This window comes from Pelobates fuscus, chromosome 7, assembly GCF_036172605.1.
Source record: "Pelobates fuscus isolate aPelFus1 chromosome 7, aPelFus1.pri, whole genome shotgun sequence".
NCBI lineage: Eukaryota > Metazoa > Chordata > Amphibia > Anura > Pelobatidae > Pelobates > Pelobates fuscus.
The window spans coordinates 190,127,346-190,143,311 of NC_086323.1; the positions used below are offsets into that span (position 1 = coordinate 190,127,346).

General features: G+C 42.6%; 1 protein-coding gene across 1 annotated transcript; it reads left to right on the forward strand.

The window, feature by feature from the left end:
• Positions 1-6,895: 6,895 nt before the first annotated feature.
• Positions 6,896-15,187, forward strand: DUSP12 (dual specificity phosphatase 12). The gene is made up of 7 exons (XM_063427604.1): positions 6,896-6,965; positions 7,602-7,889; positions 8,373-8,486; positions 9,938-10,056; positions 11,830-11,920; positions 12,732-12,912; positions 14,278-15,187. The coding sequence occupies exons 2-7, from the start codon at positions 7,636-7,638 to the stop codon at positions 14,428-14,430; spliced, it is 912 nt and encodes a 303-aa protein (XP_063283674.1). The 5' UTR covers positions 6,896-6,965; positions 7,602-7,635; the 3' UTR covers positions 14,431-15,187.
• Positions 15,188-15,966: the final 779 nt, after the last annotated feature.

Consider the following 15,966-nt stretch of genomic DNA (forward strand, 5'->3'; position numbering starts at 1 on the left):
TATGCTAATCTCTCTAATTTATGCTTTCATCTTTCAAGTAAATCCATACCCCTAACAGCAGTGAAGCAGGAAGTCAATGGGCAGGGTAAAAAGTTGGGCCACTGCTGCGAATCACGTGACCAGACCTGCCAAAAGGGGAGAACATGCCCAAAAAGGGGGCATGTCTGTCCAAAGAATTTGAAGGACAGCCTGGCATGAATGCATGTCAGGCTGCCCACCAATCCTGCAGGGTGTCCAATTAAGGGCATATTATGCAGGCAGCACCCTGGGCTTGACATAAATGCATCTAATGATGCGCTCACTCCATGCTTTCTAAGGACTGTCCCCTAGCACTCACTGGTCCACTTGTCTCCTTACCTTCTTACTAGCAGGCAGAAGTTCCTGGTATATAGTCTGAGACAGAGAAAAGGTGTATGTAGTGAGTGTAGAAGAAAGGGGACATGCCACAGTGTTAGAGAGACCAACGTCTGCATTACCTAAACTAATTTTATTGTCAGCCAGTCCACATAAGTTTTGTTCACATACATCCCTCTTAAGCTTCCAAAACTTAAAGGGACACTATAGTCACCAGAACAACTACAGCTTATTGTATTTGTTCTGGTAAGTAGAATCATTCCATTCAGGCCTTTTGCAGTAAACATTGTCTTTTCAGAGAAAATAACTCCACTGGCCACTCCTTAGATGGCTGCTAGAGGTGCTTCCTGGGGCAGCACTGCCATTCAGTGTCTCCACCCTCTGCATGCAGACACTGAACTTTCCTCATAGAGATGCATTGATTCAATTTATCTTTATGAGGAGATGCTGATTGGCCAGGGCTATGTTGGACTTGTGCTGGCTCTGCCCCTGATCTGCCTAGTTGACAGTCTCAGCCAATCATATGGGGAAGTATTGTAATTTGCTCAGACCACCACTTCTGATGATGTCAGCAGACAGTCAGTTCAGAGGCAGAGCCAGCAGCTGCAGACCTGAATATTAGTTATATTTTACTATACTTAGGGAGGCAAGAAGGGGCCAGGTGGTTTTAACATAATCGGGTCAGAAATACATGATTGTGTTCCTGACCCTATAGTGCTTCTTTAAGCAAGAGTATGTGAAGAGTAGTTAGGGTTGCCACCTTTCTTGGAAAAAAAATACCAGCCTTAATCATTTGTATAATCACAAGGAGTGACATCAGAGAAAATTCTGTAAAATCACCAACAAACTACTCACAGTTTGATTCTGCTGTATAGATGGATTGCTCCCAGTGTCTCAGTCTCGCAAGTCACCCAGTGTCTCAGTGTCCCTATGCATTACAGTGTCAGTGTCCCCATGTCGCCCAGTCCCCTAGTCTCTCAGTGTCCCTATGTGTCCCAATGTCTCAGTGTGTCCCCATGTCACTAGGATACTGGGGGACACAGTGAGACATGGGGACACTGAGAGACATGGGGACACTGAGAGACCCGGGGACACAGAGACCCGGGGACACAGAGACCCGGGGACACAGAGACATGGGGACACAGAGACATGGGGACACAGAGACATGGGGACACAGAGACATGGGGACACAGACACTGGGAGACATGGGGACACTGAAACATTTGGGGACACTAAGACACTAGGGACACAGAGACATGGGAACACAGACACAGGGAGACTAGGGGACACTGGGAGACTAGGGGACACTGGGGACACTGGCTGGAAAACAGACACATGGGGACAATGGGACATATAGGGACACTGGGAGACATGGTGACACTAGGCACACTGAGACACTAGGAACACAGACACTGGGAGACTTGGGGATGCAGACACTAGCGACACTGGATGTGGGACACTGGGAGAAATGGGGACATAGTGTCTCCGTGTCCCAATGTCTCAGTGTCTCCTAATGTCCCTATGTCTCACAGCGTCCCCATGTGTCTCAGCATCCCCATGTGTCCCAGTGTCCCCTAGTGTCTCAGTGTCCCCATGTGTCCCTGCTGCCTTTCCCCCTATCCCTCACTTACCTGAGCTGTAGAGCTGCTGTCTGAACTCTGTGCTGTGTTGCTGCTCCCCCACAGATCAGTAAGTAGTAGAGAGAGGCAGGGATATTCTGTAACTTCCTATCCCTGCCTCTACCCACACACAGTGACCCCTACTGGCCGGTGCTGGTATTGCAGAGTAATCTCCATTTATTCGGAGAAAAATACCTGCATTTGTATTGCCGGTATTGCTGCAATACCGGCATGGCCCGGCAGCCTCAAATATTGGCTGTGCCAGTAAAATACCAGTCAGGTGGCAAACCTAAGAGTAGTGTGTAAAAAAAAAAAAAAAAAAAAAAAATTATTTTTTTTTTTTTTTTTTAAATGGGCCTATTCCATGGGCCTGGGCCTGGAGCTGCAGCTCCATCAGCCCCTATGTTAATCCGGCCCTGAGTGGCGTACACACAACCCATGGGGAAACTGATCCGTGGGCTCCCCCAATTCCCAATCCCTACCCTATTAAAAATAAATTACCCTACCTACCCCCCAATTTTAAGAATAGTGTGTCAGGATCCCGCGGGCGGTTGTAAGGGGAGGCTGCAATCTGCTTGCAGCACTCACCCTCAGTTCTTCGCCGCCCGCGGTCTCCCCTTCCCCTACCTGTTGGCGAGCGGCGTCCTCACAGCCCCCGGACGGCGCTCGCATCCTCCTTCTCGTCTCCCAGCGGCAGCATGTATAACGCTGCACGCTGGGAGACCACGCATTCATATAAACGCCGGGGTCAGCCACGTGACCCAGCGTTAAAGTCACAGCGCTACAATCACAGTGGGAGGTATAGATATCTCCCACGTGTGATTGTTAATTCTGATTGGAAATTATCCAATCAGAATTAAACACAGGATTTATATACTTATCTTTCCTGTCTCTCAGTGCCCTGTTGTGGTCTTTGCTTGCTAGTATTGCTACTGAAACTTGTGCTTCTGGTTACGTACTCTCTGGCTTGTTTATCTGACTTTGTGACTTTCTCCTACCCTTTGACCTCGGCTTGTTTCTCGTTATTCTGTCTTCTGGTTCCCCTTACTCGGCTTGTCTCCTGACTATTCTTTGTGTGCTTAGCCCGGCCACTCTAAGGTCCGGTATAGCGCCTTTTCTGTGTGTGTGTGTTAGCGTGTTTGGTTCCCCGAATCGTGACATAGTGAGTGGAAGGCAATAAAATGAATAACTGCAAAATAAAAGTTATATTTACCCATCTGAAGTTGTCTTTTAATAAACTATTCCTTTCTTCAACCCCAAAAAAGGCCAGTTTACAATCCATAATAACGGACGCAATTAAAGAAAATATTTAAAAAAAAAACCACAAAAAAAGACCATAAAAGTAATCCTTCTCACAGCAGACTGAGCTCTCACAGGCATTATAAAGGCTTTCTCACATTACATCAGTAATTACATTGTGTGGAAAAATCCCCAATGCCATGTAATGTCAGTAAAATATTACTATCTCTGACAGCCAAGTCTCGAGAGAGAAGTGAGACTTGGCTGTCAGAGAGCTCTGATTTTTCACTTTCCCCATGTCTACCCCCTATTGTTTAATTAATTACACCCCCATATGCTGCCCATGGGTGAGGTCAGGGGGGCCCCTTGAATATTATTAATAGGGCCCACCCATGAGAAATGGGTTTGGGCAGAGGGGACGTCCTTGTTTTATTTATATCCCCAACATGCTTGCCACTGGTACTATCCCTCCCTGTTATTTTGCAGGCCCTAACCCCCATGGGATGAAGTCTTTCTAGCAACTGGGAAGAATGTTCAGTAGACATGTCCCCACCTGTTGCATGGTGGGTGGAGGCATAGGGAGGTTTTAAACCTCTCTTAACCCCTTAAGGACACATGACATGTCATGATTCCCTTTTATTCCAGAAGTTTGGTCATTAAGGGGTTAAAGTAAAATTGAGGTCTGTAGGAATATGAAGTAGTTAACTTTCTTGTTTATATGTATTTTATGCTTAGATAAGGTTTATAATCATTATTGCTGACTGAAAGGATATGAAACAGTTAAACTCTTTTGCTTTGTATGTTTTAAAATAACGTATGACATAATTATGCTAACTGTGGCAGACTTAAACAGTAGGGTCTTCCTTCTAGAGGATGTGCGACATTGCTCAATCTCAGGATATTCTTGCCCAGACTTCATTCAAATGCTTATCTTTCTTTTGTCAGACTAGTATGTACTATTATTTACAAGGAAACGATAAATCTTGTACGACAAATCCCACGGCTTATGCAGGGCCGGACTGGGGATACAAAGCAGCCCTGGAAAAAAAAAATCTATGCCAGCCCCATAAGTCATTGCGCCATATATTGTCGCATGTAATATGTAAGGCTATGTCTTGCCACCCCAGATAATAGAGTTATGTTATATATATATATATAGCTTTTTCTAATATAATATATTGGTCCTTTCAGAATAAAACATTTAATTATACAGTAAGCATACTCACATGCAGACACAGACAATCTCACTGACACACACAAGCTCATTGATACACAGCCTCATAGACAAACAATTTCACTAATATACATAAGCTCATTGACATAAAAACCCAAGCTCACTCACTAGCAGGCACACACACACACACACACACACACACACGCAAGCAAGCACGCTCACTAGCAGGCGCACACACACACAGCTTAATGTAGTGTTTCTGGTGTCTATAGCCTGTCCCTGCAGGCTTTTGAATGTAAACACTGACTTTGCAGAGAAAAGGCAGTGTTTACATTGCTTCCTAGTGACACCTCTAGTGACAGACACTCAGACGGTCACTAGAGGCGCTTCCTGTGTCGGTGCGGATTGGCTGAGATCATCAAGCTTGATGATCTCAGTCATAGAGGCAGAGACCAGCACGACGTTGGAAAAAAAAAGGTGAGTTAAACATTATTTTTAAAAACACACACAGACACCACGACTGACACACACACACACACCATGACAGACACACACACCATGATACAGACACACAGCATGACACAGACAGACACACACACACAGCATGACACAGCATGACACACCGCATGACACAGACAGACACACCGCATGACAGACAGACACACCACATGACACAGACAGACACACAGCATGACACAGACAGACACACCGCATGACACAGACAGACACACAGAATGACACAGACAGACACACAGCATGACACAGACAGAGACACAGCATGACACAGACTCACACACAGCATGACACAGACAGAGACACAGCATGACACAGACTCACACACAGCATGACACAGACAGACACACAGCATGACACAGACACACACACACACACAGCATGACACAGACACACACCATGACACAAACAGACACACACACACACACAGCATGACAGACACACACACACACAGCATGACAGACACACACACACAGCATGACAGACACACACACACACACACACAGTGACAGACAGACACACACACACAGCATGACAGACACACACACACACACAGCATGACAGACACACACACACAGCATGACACACACACACACAGCATGACACACACACACACACACACACAGCATGACAGACACACACACACACACTGACATACATACTTTTTGGTACCTGTGGGTGGGCAGACTGCTGTGCTGGCGGCCGCAGGGAGAACTTGATTGGCGGCCGCAGGGGAAGCTCTTCTGGGCCGGCGGCCGGTGGGGGAGCAGGCTGTTCTGGGGGAGCAGGCTGTTCTGTCTCTGCTCCCCCTCCCTCGCGGGCTAGAAAAAGACCGGAGCCGGAATATGACGTCATATTCCGGCTCCGGTCTCATTAAGCTGCGCGCGAGGGAGGGGGAGCAGAGACAGAACAGCCTGCTCCCCCACCGGCCGCCGGCCCAGAAGAGCTTCCCCTGCGGCCGCCAATCAAGTTCTCCCTGCGGCCGCAGGTCACCCCGGCCCCAGGTGCCGACGGCCCACCGGGAAATTTCCCGGTATCCCGGTGGGCCAGTCCGGCCCTGGGCTTATGTAAGAAACTGTATAAAAGTCAGCTCTGAAATATACTCATTCGAGAAATCTTGTCAAAGCATCCTGTTGTCCGTGTCTTTAATGCTGACAATGATTCTCCATCAACGTTGATTGTGGTGACCGAGGGATGGAGAACCGAGGGGAGTTGAGTCCATTACAGCATTAACCCTTTCAAGGTCTTATTGCCCAACCTCTGCAAGATTTGCCTTCAATGAGCCAGTCTGCTCCGGGTGGTTTGTAAGCCGTACTTTAATTTTCGTAAACAATATTTAATTATTTTAATTTTTTTAATTTTGACTGCTATATAAAATATATAAGTATATAAGTTTAGGAGGCCCCTGCCCTGGAGATGTTATAAACTCCAGTTTAACGTAAAGAAATGCTGTATGAAGGCAATCTTAAAGGATCTGACAGCCTTGTATAGGACTGGGATATTACAGATCTGCTGTGAGTTAATCAGATATTGATGGGCAGGGCATGAAAAGTGCTGTCCTGTAGTATGTAGCATTCATATCCTGCTCACTGAGTGATTCATGGTCTGATTTCCTGCCTTGAATACTACATCATCAGAGCAGCATTTTTCCTGCCCTGCCCACTGATATGTCTATGTGACTTGTGATAAGAGAAGACTTCCAAGATGCAACGGCATTCTATTCATAGAACGCAGCGAACTCTTGCGTTTCATCTGACCCGCAGTAGTACATCCGGTTTGCGTTCCACCCGTCGCCTTCTCTAGTTCTTGTGTGACATGTGACCTGTAGTACTTCCGGTTTGCGTTCCACCTGCCGCCTTCTCTAGTTCTTGTGTGACATGTGACCTGTAGTACTTCCGGTTTGCGTTCCACCCGCCACCTTCTCTAGTTCTTGTGTGACACGTGACCTGTAGTACTTCCGGTTTGCGTTCCACCCGTTGTCAGCTGGTGTTCTTGTGTGGCATGTGACCAGTAGTACTTCCGGTTTGCGGTCCACGTGTACTGATTGAGCTGTCAGAGAGCACCTGGTGAGTAAATGGCTCCAGAAAGGGGTTTATTGATTATTCCCGATCGGTAATCAATAACCCTGATTTCATTGAAGATCAGAAGTTGCTGTGACCGCTGGTACCCGCACACAGCCAGAATGGGGGGGATCAGATCAAAGGAATAGACTGGGGACAGGGCTAGTTACCATGGTTACAGGTAATTATCAATAATTTATATAAACTACCTATAATAATAATAAAAACATCAACACAAACCTCTCTGCTGGAAAGATGTGTTCCATTATAATGAGTACTGCTGGATTACACCTCCCATCAATCCCAGTATAATTCAGGCTGAGTTTGGTGGGAGTTAATCTATAGATCTGAGTGCTGTGCAAAAAGACCAGTTCTCCAGTTTGATAAAGGCACGTTTTTAGGGATTAGGAAATAGTAATGCTAATTGTAGTAGATACATATTTTTATTTTGCAATGAATATACCCATTAAAATAACTGGGTTTTTGTACTTAGTGTTGTCCTTTAAGAAGAAAGATAGTAGACTTTGTGATATATATTAGCCATGTGATGAGGAGCACAGTGTAAATCAAAGGTTACCTGCTACACAATTCATATTATGGCATTTATTTGACATTTCCAGTTAATTTCTATATTTCTTACAGATCCTATGGTGTTTCAGAGAATTTGTCCATAAACATGATCTCTGTGCTGCCCAGGCTGTATCTTGGCAGTGCCACAGATACAGAGAATCCACAACAATTGCATGAAAATGGCATCACGCATGTACTGACTGTGGACAGCGAGGCCCCAACGACATTGGATTCGTTCCAAACTAAATTTGTGCGTTTGTTTGACGAGGCCTGCGCAGACCTTCTGAGTTGTTTGCCTGAATGTTTAAACTTTGTGAAAGAAGCTCATGATGTATCTGAATCATCCATCCTTGTTCACTGGTGAGTTCATTAAAGGAACACTCCAGTCAGAGAAACCACAACAGCGCTTTGTAGTGGCTATGGTGCCCAAACCTATTTTAACTACAAATAGTTCTGCCGCTCCCTGCTTCTTCTCAGCTGCCAGGAGAGCCAGAAGGTCTTGTGAATTTCAAATTGAAGGCCAAAAAAAATTGAAAACCTTTTCCAAGTCAGCTATATTTTTTGTATATCTCTTTTGACCTAGAATTTGAAATTCCAATTCCTGACAATTCACACTTTTTTTTTTTTTTTTTTTTGAAGAACCATCAATGTTTCAGTTTCTTCTCTTCCAATGCTGTGTGTGCCCTGGCTGTGCCAAGTAGAATTGGATTGTGATCTACATTTTAAAAGAAAATTGTGTCAAATGAAAATAAGGCTGATGATACAAGTTCTTCGTTTATTGGTGTACTTTGCAGGGAAGTGATGTTTCTCTTTTATGTATTCATTTCTTTGTTTTGGTTTTAGCCATGCGGGAGTGAGTCGTAGTGCTGCTATAATCACTGCCTATATGATGAGCACTGAAAACCTTTCCTTTGAAGATGCTTACGCAAGACTTCAGGCCATCAAAACCAATGTAAAGTAGGTTTCCAATTACACGTTAAAGGAACACTCCAGCCACCATTAACATCACATCTCGCTGTAGTGATTTTAATTCCAGGATTGGTTTGACATCTTACCTGTGGTCCGCCAGGTGCTGCTCTCTGCCTCCACTACTATCTCCAGAGAGCCGGATATTCTAGGCCCTGCAGTGCTGGACTTAGTTCATTGGCTGACCGCAGTCAGCTGACCCTCTGCTTAGGATCTTTTGACTTTTCGTCTTCAGTAGTGGATGCAGGAAGCCGACCCCCAGGTGAGAAAGCAAACCATTTAAGTGTGGTTTGACAACTTACAATGGGAGAGCACCAGGGAACTTCCTGGCACCATAACTACTGCAGTGAACTGTATTGGTTATGGTGCTTGGCGTTTTACTTTACATTTGTGGTGATTATAGAAAGAAGTGCAGATGTTTAATAATATAATATAATATAAGAATTTTCACACCATAACACCTTCGTGAATACCCAGGTACCCTCCACACACACACTGGTAGAGGAGCTCCTTTTACTGAATTATAATAATGTACTTCACTGTCCATTGTCTGATCAACACATTGCTGGAAGATTTAAAGAGACTTGATATGCAGGAAGTGATCCTTGTTTTATTTATATGTATTATTTATATAATTCATTAAGACCACATGCAAAAGCAATGAAAAATACTCTCAAGTTCGATCGTACAGGAAGTGCTGCAGGGGCAGAGTGTTTCCCCATGCACACACACACGCCAGGTTCGCAGTTTAATATCCGTAACTTAGAGCGACTCTGTCACCCAATTCTTACCTTGATTCAATCTTTTCCTCTTCTTTTAATCACTTAAAATCGGTGGTACTTTTCTTATTTTTCAATCTTTTTCTATTAAAATACATAATACAAATTAACGTTTGCGTTGTCTTACACATTTTTTCGCTGTTTGACAAAACTTGAAAAAAGGCAGTGTTATCTTTGTCAAGTTTTGAACAAGGTATTGACTTACTGGTCAAGAGAAAATATCTACGAGGTTCCTGCTGGGTCCCTCTGTATTCCTCGTGTTGTACTGTTGCACACGCTTGCGACTATAGCACTGGCGTTGGTTAAAGGCAGATAAAGCGCTATGAGCTAGTAAGGATCCAGTGGATGCAGATGGCATTGGCTACGAGGGATAGCTTCAGATAAGTAAAACACACCTTCCCTTGCACTTCTGGGTCACCGGACTCCAAGCGGTGATATCACCTTCGGGGTTCTTTGCAAATAATGCAGAGACAAAAGAAGTTGAAACAGCCTTCAAACAGGCCACATTGGGTAATTTTGAAAGATAAAAACAAATGAAACTTTGCTGGGGTTTATTCACTAAATCTAGAATTGTTGTGAACTAAAATAGAATTGCAGATGTAGGCAAAAAAAAAGTTAGTGAATAAAAGATGCAGGTTAGTGAATGTGTTTGTGTCATTGCAGAATTAACGATGAGTTCGTCAAGCAGTTGGAGCTGTTTGAAGCGATGGGCTGTCAGGTGGATATGACATGTTCAATCTACAAACAATATCGATTACAGAAAGTGACCGAGAAATATCCTGGTGAGTTCTGTAATTCTACTCTAAGGCTAGACCATATTGCTGCTTAGCTTTGAAAATGAGTGACTATTTTACCAGATGTAAGACTAAATCGTTTTCATTTTCACTATTAAACCAAGTTGTTGTTTTTTTTTTGGGGGGGGGGGGGGTTTGTTTTTCATTGTAGTTTTGCATGTTCTGTTATTTAGAAACTGAGCGTCCTCACTAAGTCAGTAAGCACCAAACAGCAGTTGGATAGTTCTTGGTTGTACAAATTCATCTTTCATCTACATGATTCTAATAGGAAACATTTGTACGACCACACAAAGGATTTAACCCCTTAAGGAACAAACTTCTGGAATAAAAGGGAATCATGACATGTCACACATGTCATGTGTCCCTAAGGGGTTAAGTAAAGGCTAATTCTCCCATATTAATACTGCTGCCACAGGTCAGGTGTGAAATGTATTTTGTGGGCTAATCATGTTAAATGTTGCACTGTGAGTGACCACCTGCTGTGTAAGGAAGCCCTATGTAGCTTTGTAGTTCTTTTCCTGTGCCCTGTTCTGTATCCCCATTGAAATGTTTGTGCAATGTTTATTTTACTTTATGCTGGAGCTATATACAATAAACAGAGTCCTGTTGAGTTGCCAAGAAAGAAGCTAGTTTGTCTCTTCTTTGAGGTCTTACAAGATATGGCTATTCCTCGATAGAGTAATTACTAATAAGAGTATTGCCACAGGGATGCGCAAATCATATCGCCCGACATCTGGGACATGAAGTTCCGGGCGCCGGGCAGGTTGTTATTTTTTATTAAAGGGCAGAGTGACTTGTCAGGTGTGTGCCGCTGGGTGTAAGGCCCCTCCAGTCTGGCCTGAGAGGGAGAGAGCCAGCACCTCCAGTCTCCACTGGGTGTGAGCTGCAGACTGTGCATTGTCTCCGTTCGCTGACCAATCAGAGCGTTGCTGCAGGTTACCATGGCAACACTCTGACTTATGGAGATCGCGAGACAATGCACAGTCAGCAGGTCACACCCAGCGGAGCTGCAGACTGGAGAGACAGGCCACCAGGGAGACAGGAGGCTGGACCACCACGGAAACAAAAAGGTATTTCTAACACCCCTCCCTCATTTTGCAACCAGTCACCCATCAACTTTTGTCCAGTCCCTGCAGCGGTCACAAGTGATGGCTGTGTGAGTCAGAAATCGATCTATGGAGGATCCTGTGGATTTATGGGATCCACCATAAACCTCAGTGTTATACTCTCGTGGCTCCTGACAAACAAAGCTCCGGGTGCTGAAGAAAACCACCAGGACAATGATAACAGGAACATCTTTAGATAAGTAAAGCTTACCTTTCCTTCGACCACCTGATCTGTCATCTTCATGGGTCTTTGCAAAAGTGAGAGATGTGCTTTAACTATGAATTGTGGGAAAACTACCAATGCAACTGACAAAGCTTAATCTAAAAGAACAGAACTAGAATAAAATTCTTCATTGCGGTCATTTTTCGCCTTTGACAGCTCCCTTGTCAATTCTGGACAGTTTCCAGTTTAGAAAGCTGATATTTGCACTTGGTTCTGTCCCTTTAACCCCTTAAGGACCAAACTTCTGGAATAAAAGGGAATCATGACATGTCACACATGTCATGTGTCCTTAAGGGGTTAAACTTGTTTCAATTACTTTTCCAATTTAATGAACTGTCCGTTTGATTTTAAAAATAATGATATTCAAATAACTACATTACATTATGCCTTTAGGATCACTATTTGAATATTCTCTCTGAATACCTATTTCAGAATTGCAAAAGCTGCCACGGGAAGTGTTTGCGTCTGACCCCAGCTCCCTCGGTCAAACTGCCGAGACTCTATACCGATGTAGAAAATGCAGGTATCTATTAGCTAGCGATGTGAAGATGTACCTACATACAGCCTTTTAGTTAAGTTTGAGTGAAGACTTGAGTTAAGTCTGTATTTTAACGTTTTACATGCATTTATTACATAATTTTTATCACAATTTAAAGGGACACTAAAGGCACCAAAAAACTTAATGGGGTTGTTTTGGTGTATAGCTCATGTATCTGCAGTCTCCCTGCTCTATTCTCTGCCATTTAGGTATATAATCACCTTGTTTATGCAGCCTTAGTCACACCTCCTTGCATGTGGCTTGCACAGTCTTTCTAAACACTTCCTGTAAAGAGTCATCACATTTTTACACTTCCTCTATTGCGTATTGCCTTCTAGACACTGCATGATCTTCCTGTGTGTGATTAAAGTTAAATTTACAGAGCAGGAGATAAAAACTGCTAAAGCCAGTTATCATCTGATGGAAAAATGAAAACCTTTTTTTTTTTTTTTTTCATAGACGCTGTGTCAGTCAGGGTAGGTGTGGCTTGGACGGGATAAACAGAAACAGAAGTGATTTTACTCCTAAATGGCAATTAATTTGGCAGTGAAAATGCAAGAGCATGATCTATACACAAAAACAGAATCGCTAAGCTAACCTTTTTGGTTAGATAACTGGGACCTCATCATGCAAAAAAAAAAAAAAAAAAAAAGCATTTAAGCATACCTGTATTCAATCACTGCTCCTCCTTTGACAAAGTTATACATATATTTTGATGACCCACACCATAGTGGTTATGTTGCTTGAACCGTTTCTTTTAGTTTATTTAGGACTTTATCATTGCTTTTCCTTACAGACGCTCATTGTTTCGGGCCACCAGTATCCTCAGCCACGTCGTAGGTGATGGTCCTGCTGCATTTGTTCATAAGAAGTTGAATTCAGCCACCTCCGCATTAGACCTGAAGAAGTGTACTTCCTATTTTGTGGAGCCTGTGCAGTGGATGGAGGAGACTCTGCTGGGTGTATTGGATGGTCAGGTAGGACCGGAAGACCCAGTTTCATTAAATCTCACCATTTTCTTGTCCTCTTTACGTTCAGCTCTATGAACATTGCAGAAGCAGAGCTACATTTGCAAGTTGTAACTGTTTTTGGTTCTAGCATTTTCCAATAGTTCAGATACTTCATTTATTTTTCCCATTCTCCAGAGTAGTAACAAACAGTCCTATTAAAGAAACAACCGGCCTCCTAAAGCACATCTGCTTGCTAAACTGTTTTATATGTAGACTGTCCTTTTTATTTATTTATTTTTTTTTTTTTAGTGTAGATTTCAATAGAAATTGACACTTTTATAAATTAACCTTGTTACACCTCCCCGCTAGCAATCAGGTAACATATCAGAGACCTCAATTGCCCAGAGCACCTGCCTTGCAAAGACTTCTCAATAATTGCAGTTAGAAGTCTGTGATTGGACAACTACAGAAACTCTGGGCAGGGTTAGAAGGGGGAGGATTTCTAAAGGCTGTAGACAAGAGATGCAGCCGTTTTTAGATATACCACAAATGAATAATTTTTTTCGAAGGTATAGCTATTAGACTCTGATTTTAATTTTTTTGTAAATTTGGGCGGTGAAGAGTCCCTTTGAATATTTAAATTGTATTGTTTAGAAAAAAAATAAAAAATTTTAAACTTAAATGAGTACTCCAGGGTGGAATTTCTTTTTTTTTTATTAGTTTTTTTTTTTTTAATACATTGCATAAATAATTTATATAAAAAAATATGCAGAAGACTACCAATCCAAAATAACACAAGATAGAAAGCATCATGTTTTAGGATTCCCTAAACTGTTGCACATACCTACACATTACATGAACATTGAGATTTACCCATTCCCAACAGTAGGTTGGTCTATACAATAACCCTCACAGTGATGGCAAAATGGCCAAAACATGTCCAGCAGTGCAGACTACCTACACCAAAATGGGAGGCTCTTGATTGGCCAAACTATTTCATGGTGGCAGAGTTTTCAAATGATTATGTAGGTAATGTAGGTATGCGTTTTCTATTTACTATTTAATTTGGTTATTTTTAATATTATTTGTATTTAATTTGTTTTATTAATGAATCGTCTATACCAGGGATAGGCAACCTTCGGCAGATGTTTTGAACTACATCCCCCATAATACTCTGACACCCATAGTGCTGGCAAAGCATCATGGGAGGTGTATTCCAAAACATCTGGGGTGCCGAAGGTTGCCTATGCCTGCATTAAAAAGAGCCAATCCCAGCCTGGAGTGCTCATTTATATGGACAGCAGGGACAACCACAGTTGTCTGTCGTGCCTTATAACGAATCTATATTAACCATATTCTATCCATTGCTTTATTATTTTTTCCCCCCTCCAGCTTCTTTGCCCAAAATGTAGCTCCAAGCTTGGTTGCTTCAACTGGTATGGTGAGCAGTGTTCATGTGGCCGCTGGGTCACTCCGGCATTCCAAGTGCATAAAAACAGAGTGGATGAGGTTAAGGCCGTGCAGATCCGTGGCATACAGACATGAAATCGAAAACATTTAATGGAGCAAATCTTCTTGGAACTAATGCACGGAGACGGAAATGGACATTTTTAGCCTTGGAGATACTTATGGGACTATATGCAGGCTTCTTCAGTTGTATTTCATTTTGGAATTCGCTTATCTTATAATGCATTCTGTGACTGCATGTTGGAGAGAGAGATAAGTGCAGAGAGGTGGATATTGCATCACCTGCAACAACATAAAAAGTTTCCCATAGCGGTTTCTTAACATCCACTCTAAATAAGCAGTACCTCTGCTATATATATTCTTACCTTAATACACATGTGCCGCAGGTGTAACTGAAGACTGTCTGCATATTAATCTCAGAACGTCCTAAATGTGTTAATAAACACAATCTGTATTAGAGATGCCCTCTGTATGTTAATGCTGGTCTCTGTTTATATTTGTCAAACTGTTATTGCGATTCCTTTGCCTTCTGTGGCAATATACTCCATAACCAGACTTTTTAGTGACTTCTGAAGATGCCATGAATTACTAGGACTGAAGTATCCGAAAACAAGGCAACTTTCGGCACTCTAGATGTTGTGGACTACATCCCCCATAATGCTCTTACACCCATAATGCTGGCAAAGCATCATGGGAGGTGTGGTCCAAAACATCTGGGTTGTCTATGCCGGTTCTAGATCATCGGGTATAGCCTTTCACACATCTGTTTCTGCTTTTCTTCTATTTAAGTTTTCACCTTCAATACGATCAACTTCCAATTTTGCTGCAAAAAGGGCGGGGGGAGAGGGATGGATCAACGAGTTGTTTTTTTACTCTACATACACGGTTATATCTTTTGCTATTCAGTTTTTTCCTAAAAATATTTTTTAAATCCAATTGCTTTAAATATTCTGCCGAGTTCAATAAAGCAATCTCTTTAGGAAGATAATTCAACATCTCTATTGTATCATATCTGTATTGCATTATAAAGCCCTTTCCTATGTCACAGGTGCAATCTTTTTCAAGTCTGAATGGGTGATCCATTGTCTTTTACAGTCTTCTTGATGAGCAGGTTATGAGAGAGCTGTTTGTACTGGATATGTATTTGCTTTTTAAAAAGTTAATTAATTTAGTCAAACAGACTGGCAGAGTTTGTACCCAATAAAACTTGGTTCAGAAAGCAACTTAATTGTTTTTTTTTTATTGAGAACTGGGAAATGGAGATCCTATTCTTCTAGATACTTTAGCACATTCGGATTTAAAGAACCGAAAATTATATACGGACCGTGAAAAGAGTGATCGGTCTGCAGACATTGTGTGGATGAATACAAATTAAAAGATAAATAATTCACCATAGTTGTCTATTTAAAGAACACATCTCACGGTCTGTGACTTCTGGTCCCAGTCATTGACAAGAGAATTGCTCATTTCAAATAGTTGGAGAATTTTCCAGTGTCAGCTGATTCAGTGATTATGGTGTTTAGAGTGTTGCTTTAACCCCTTAAGGACCAAACTTCTGGAATAAAAGGGAATCATAACATGTCACACATGTCATGTGTACTTAAGGGGTTAATT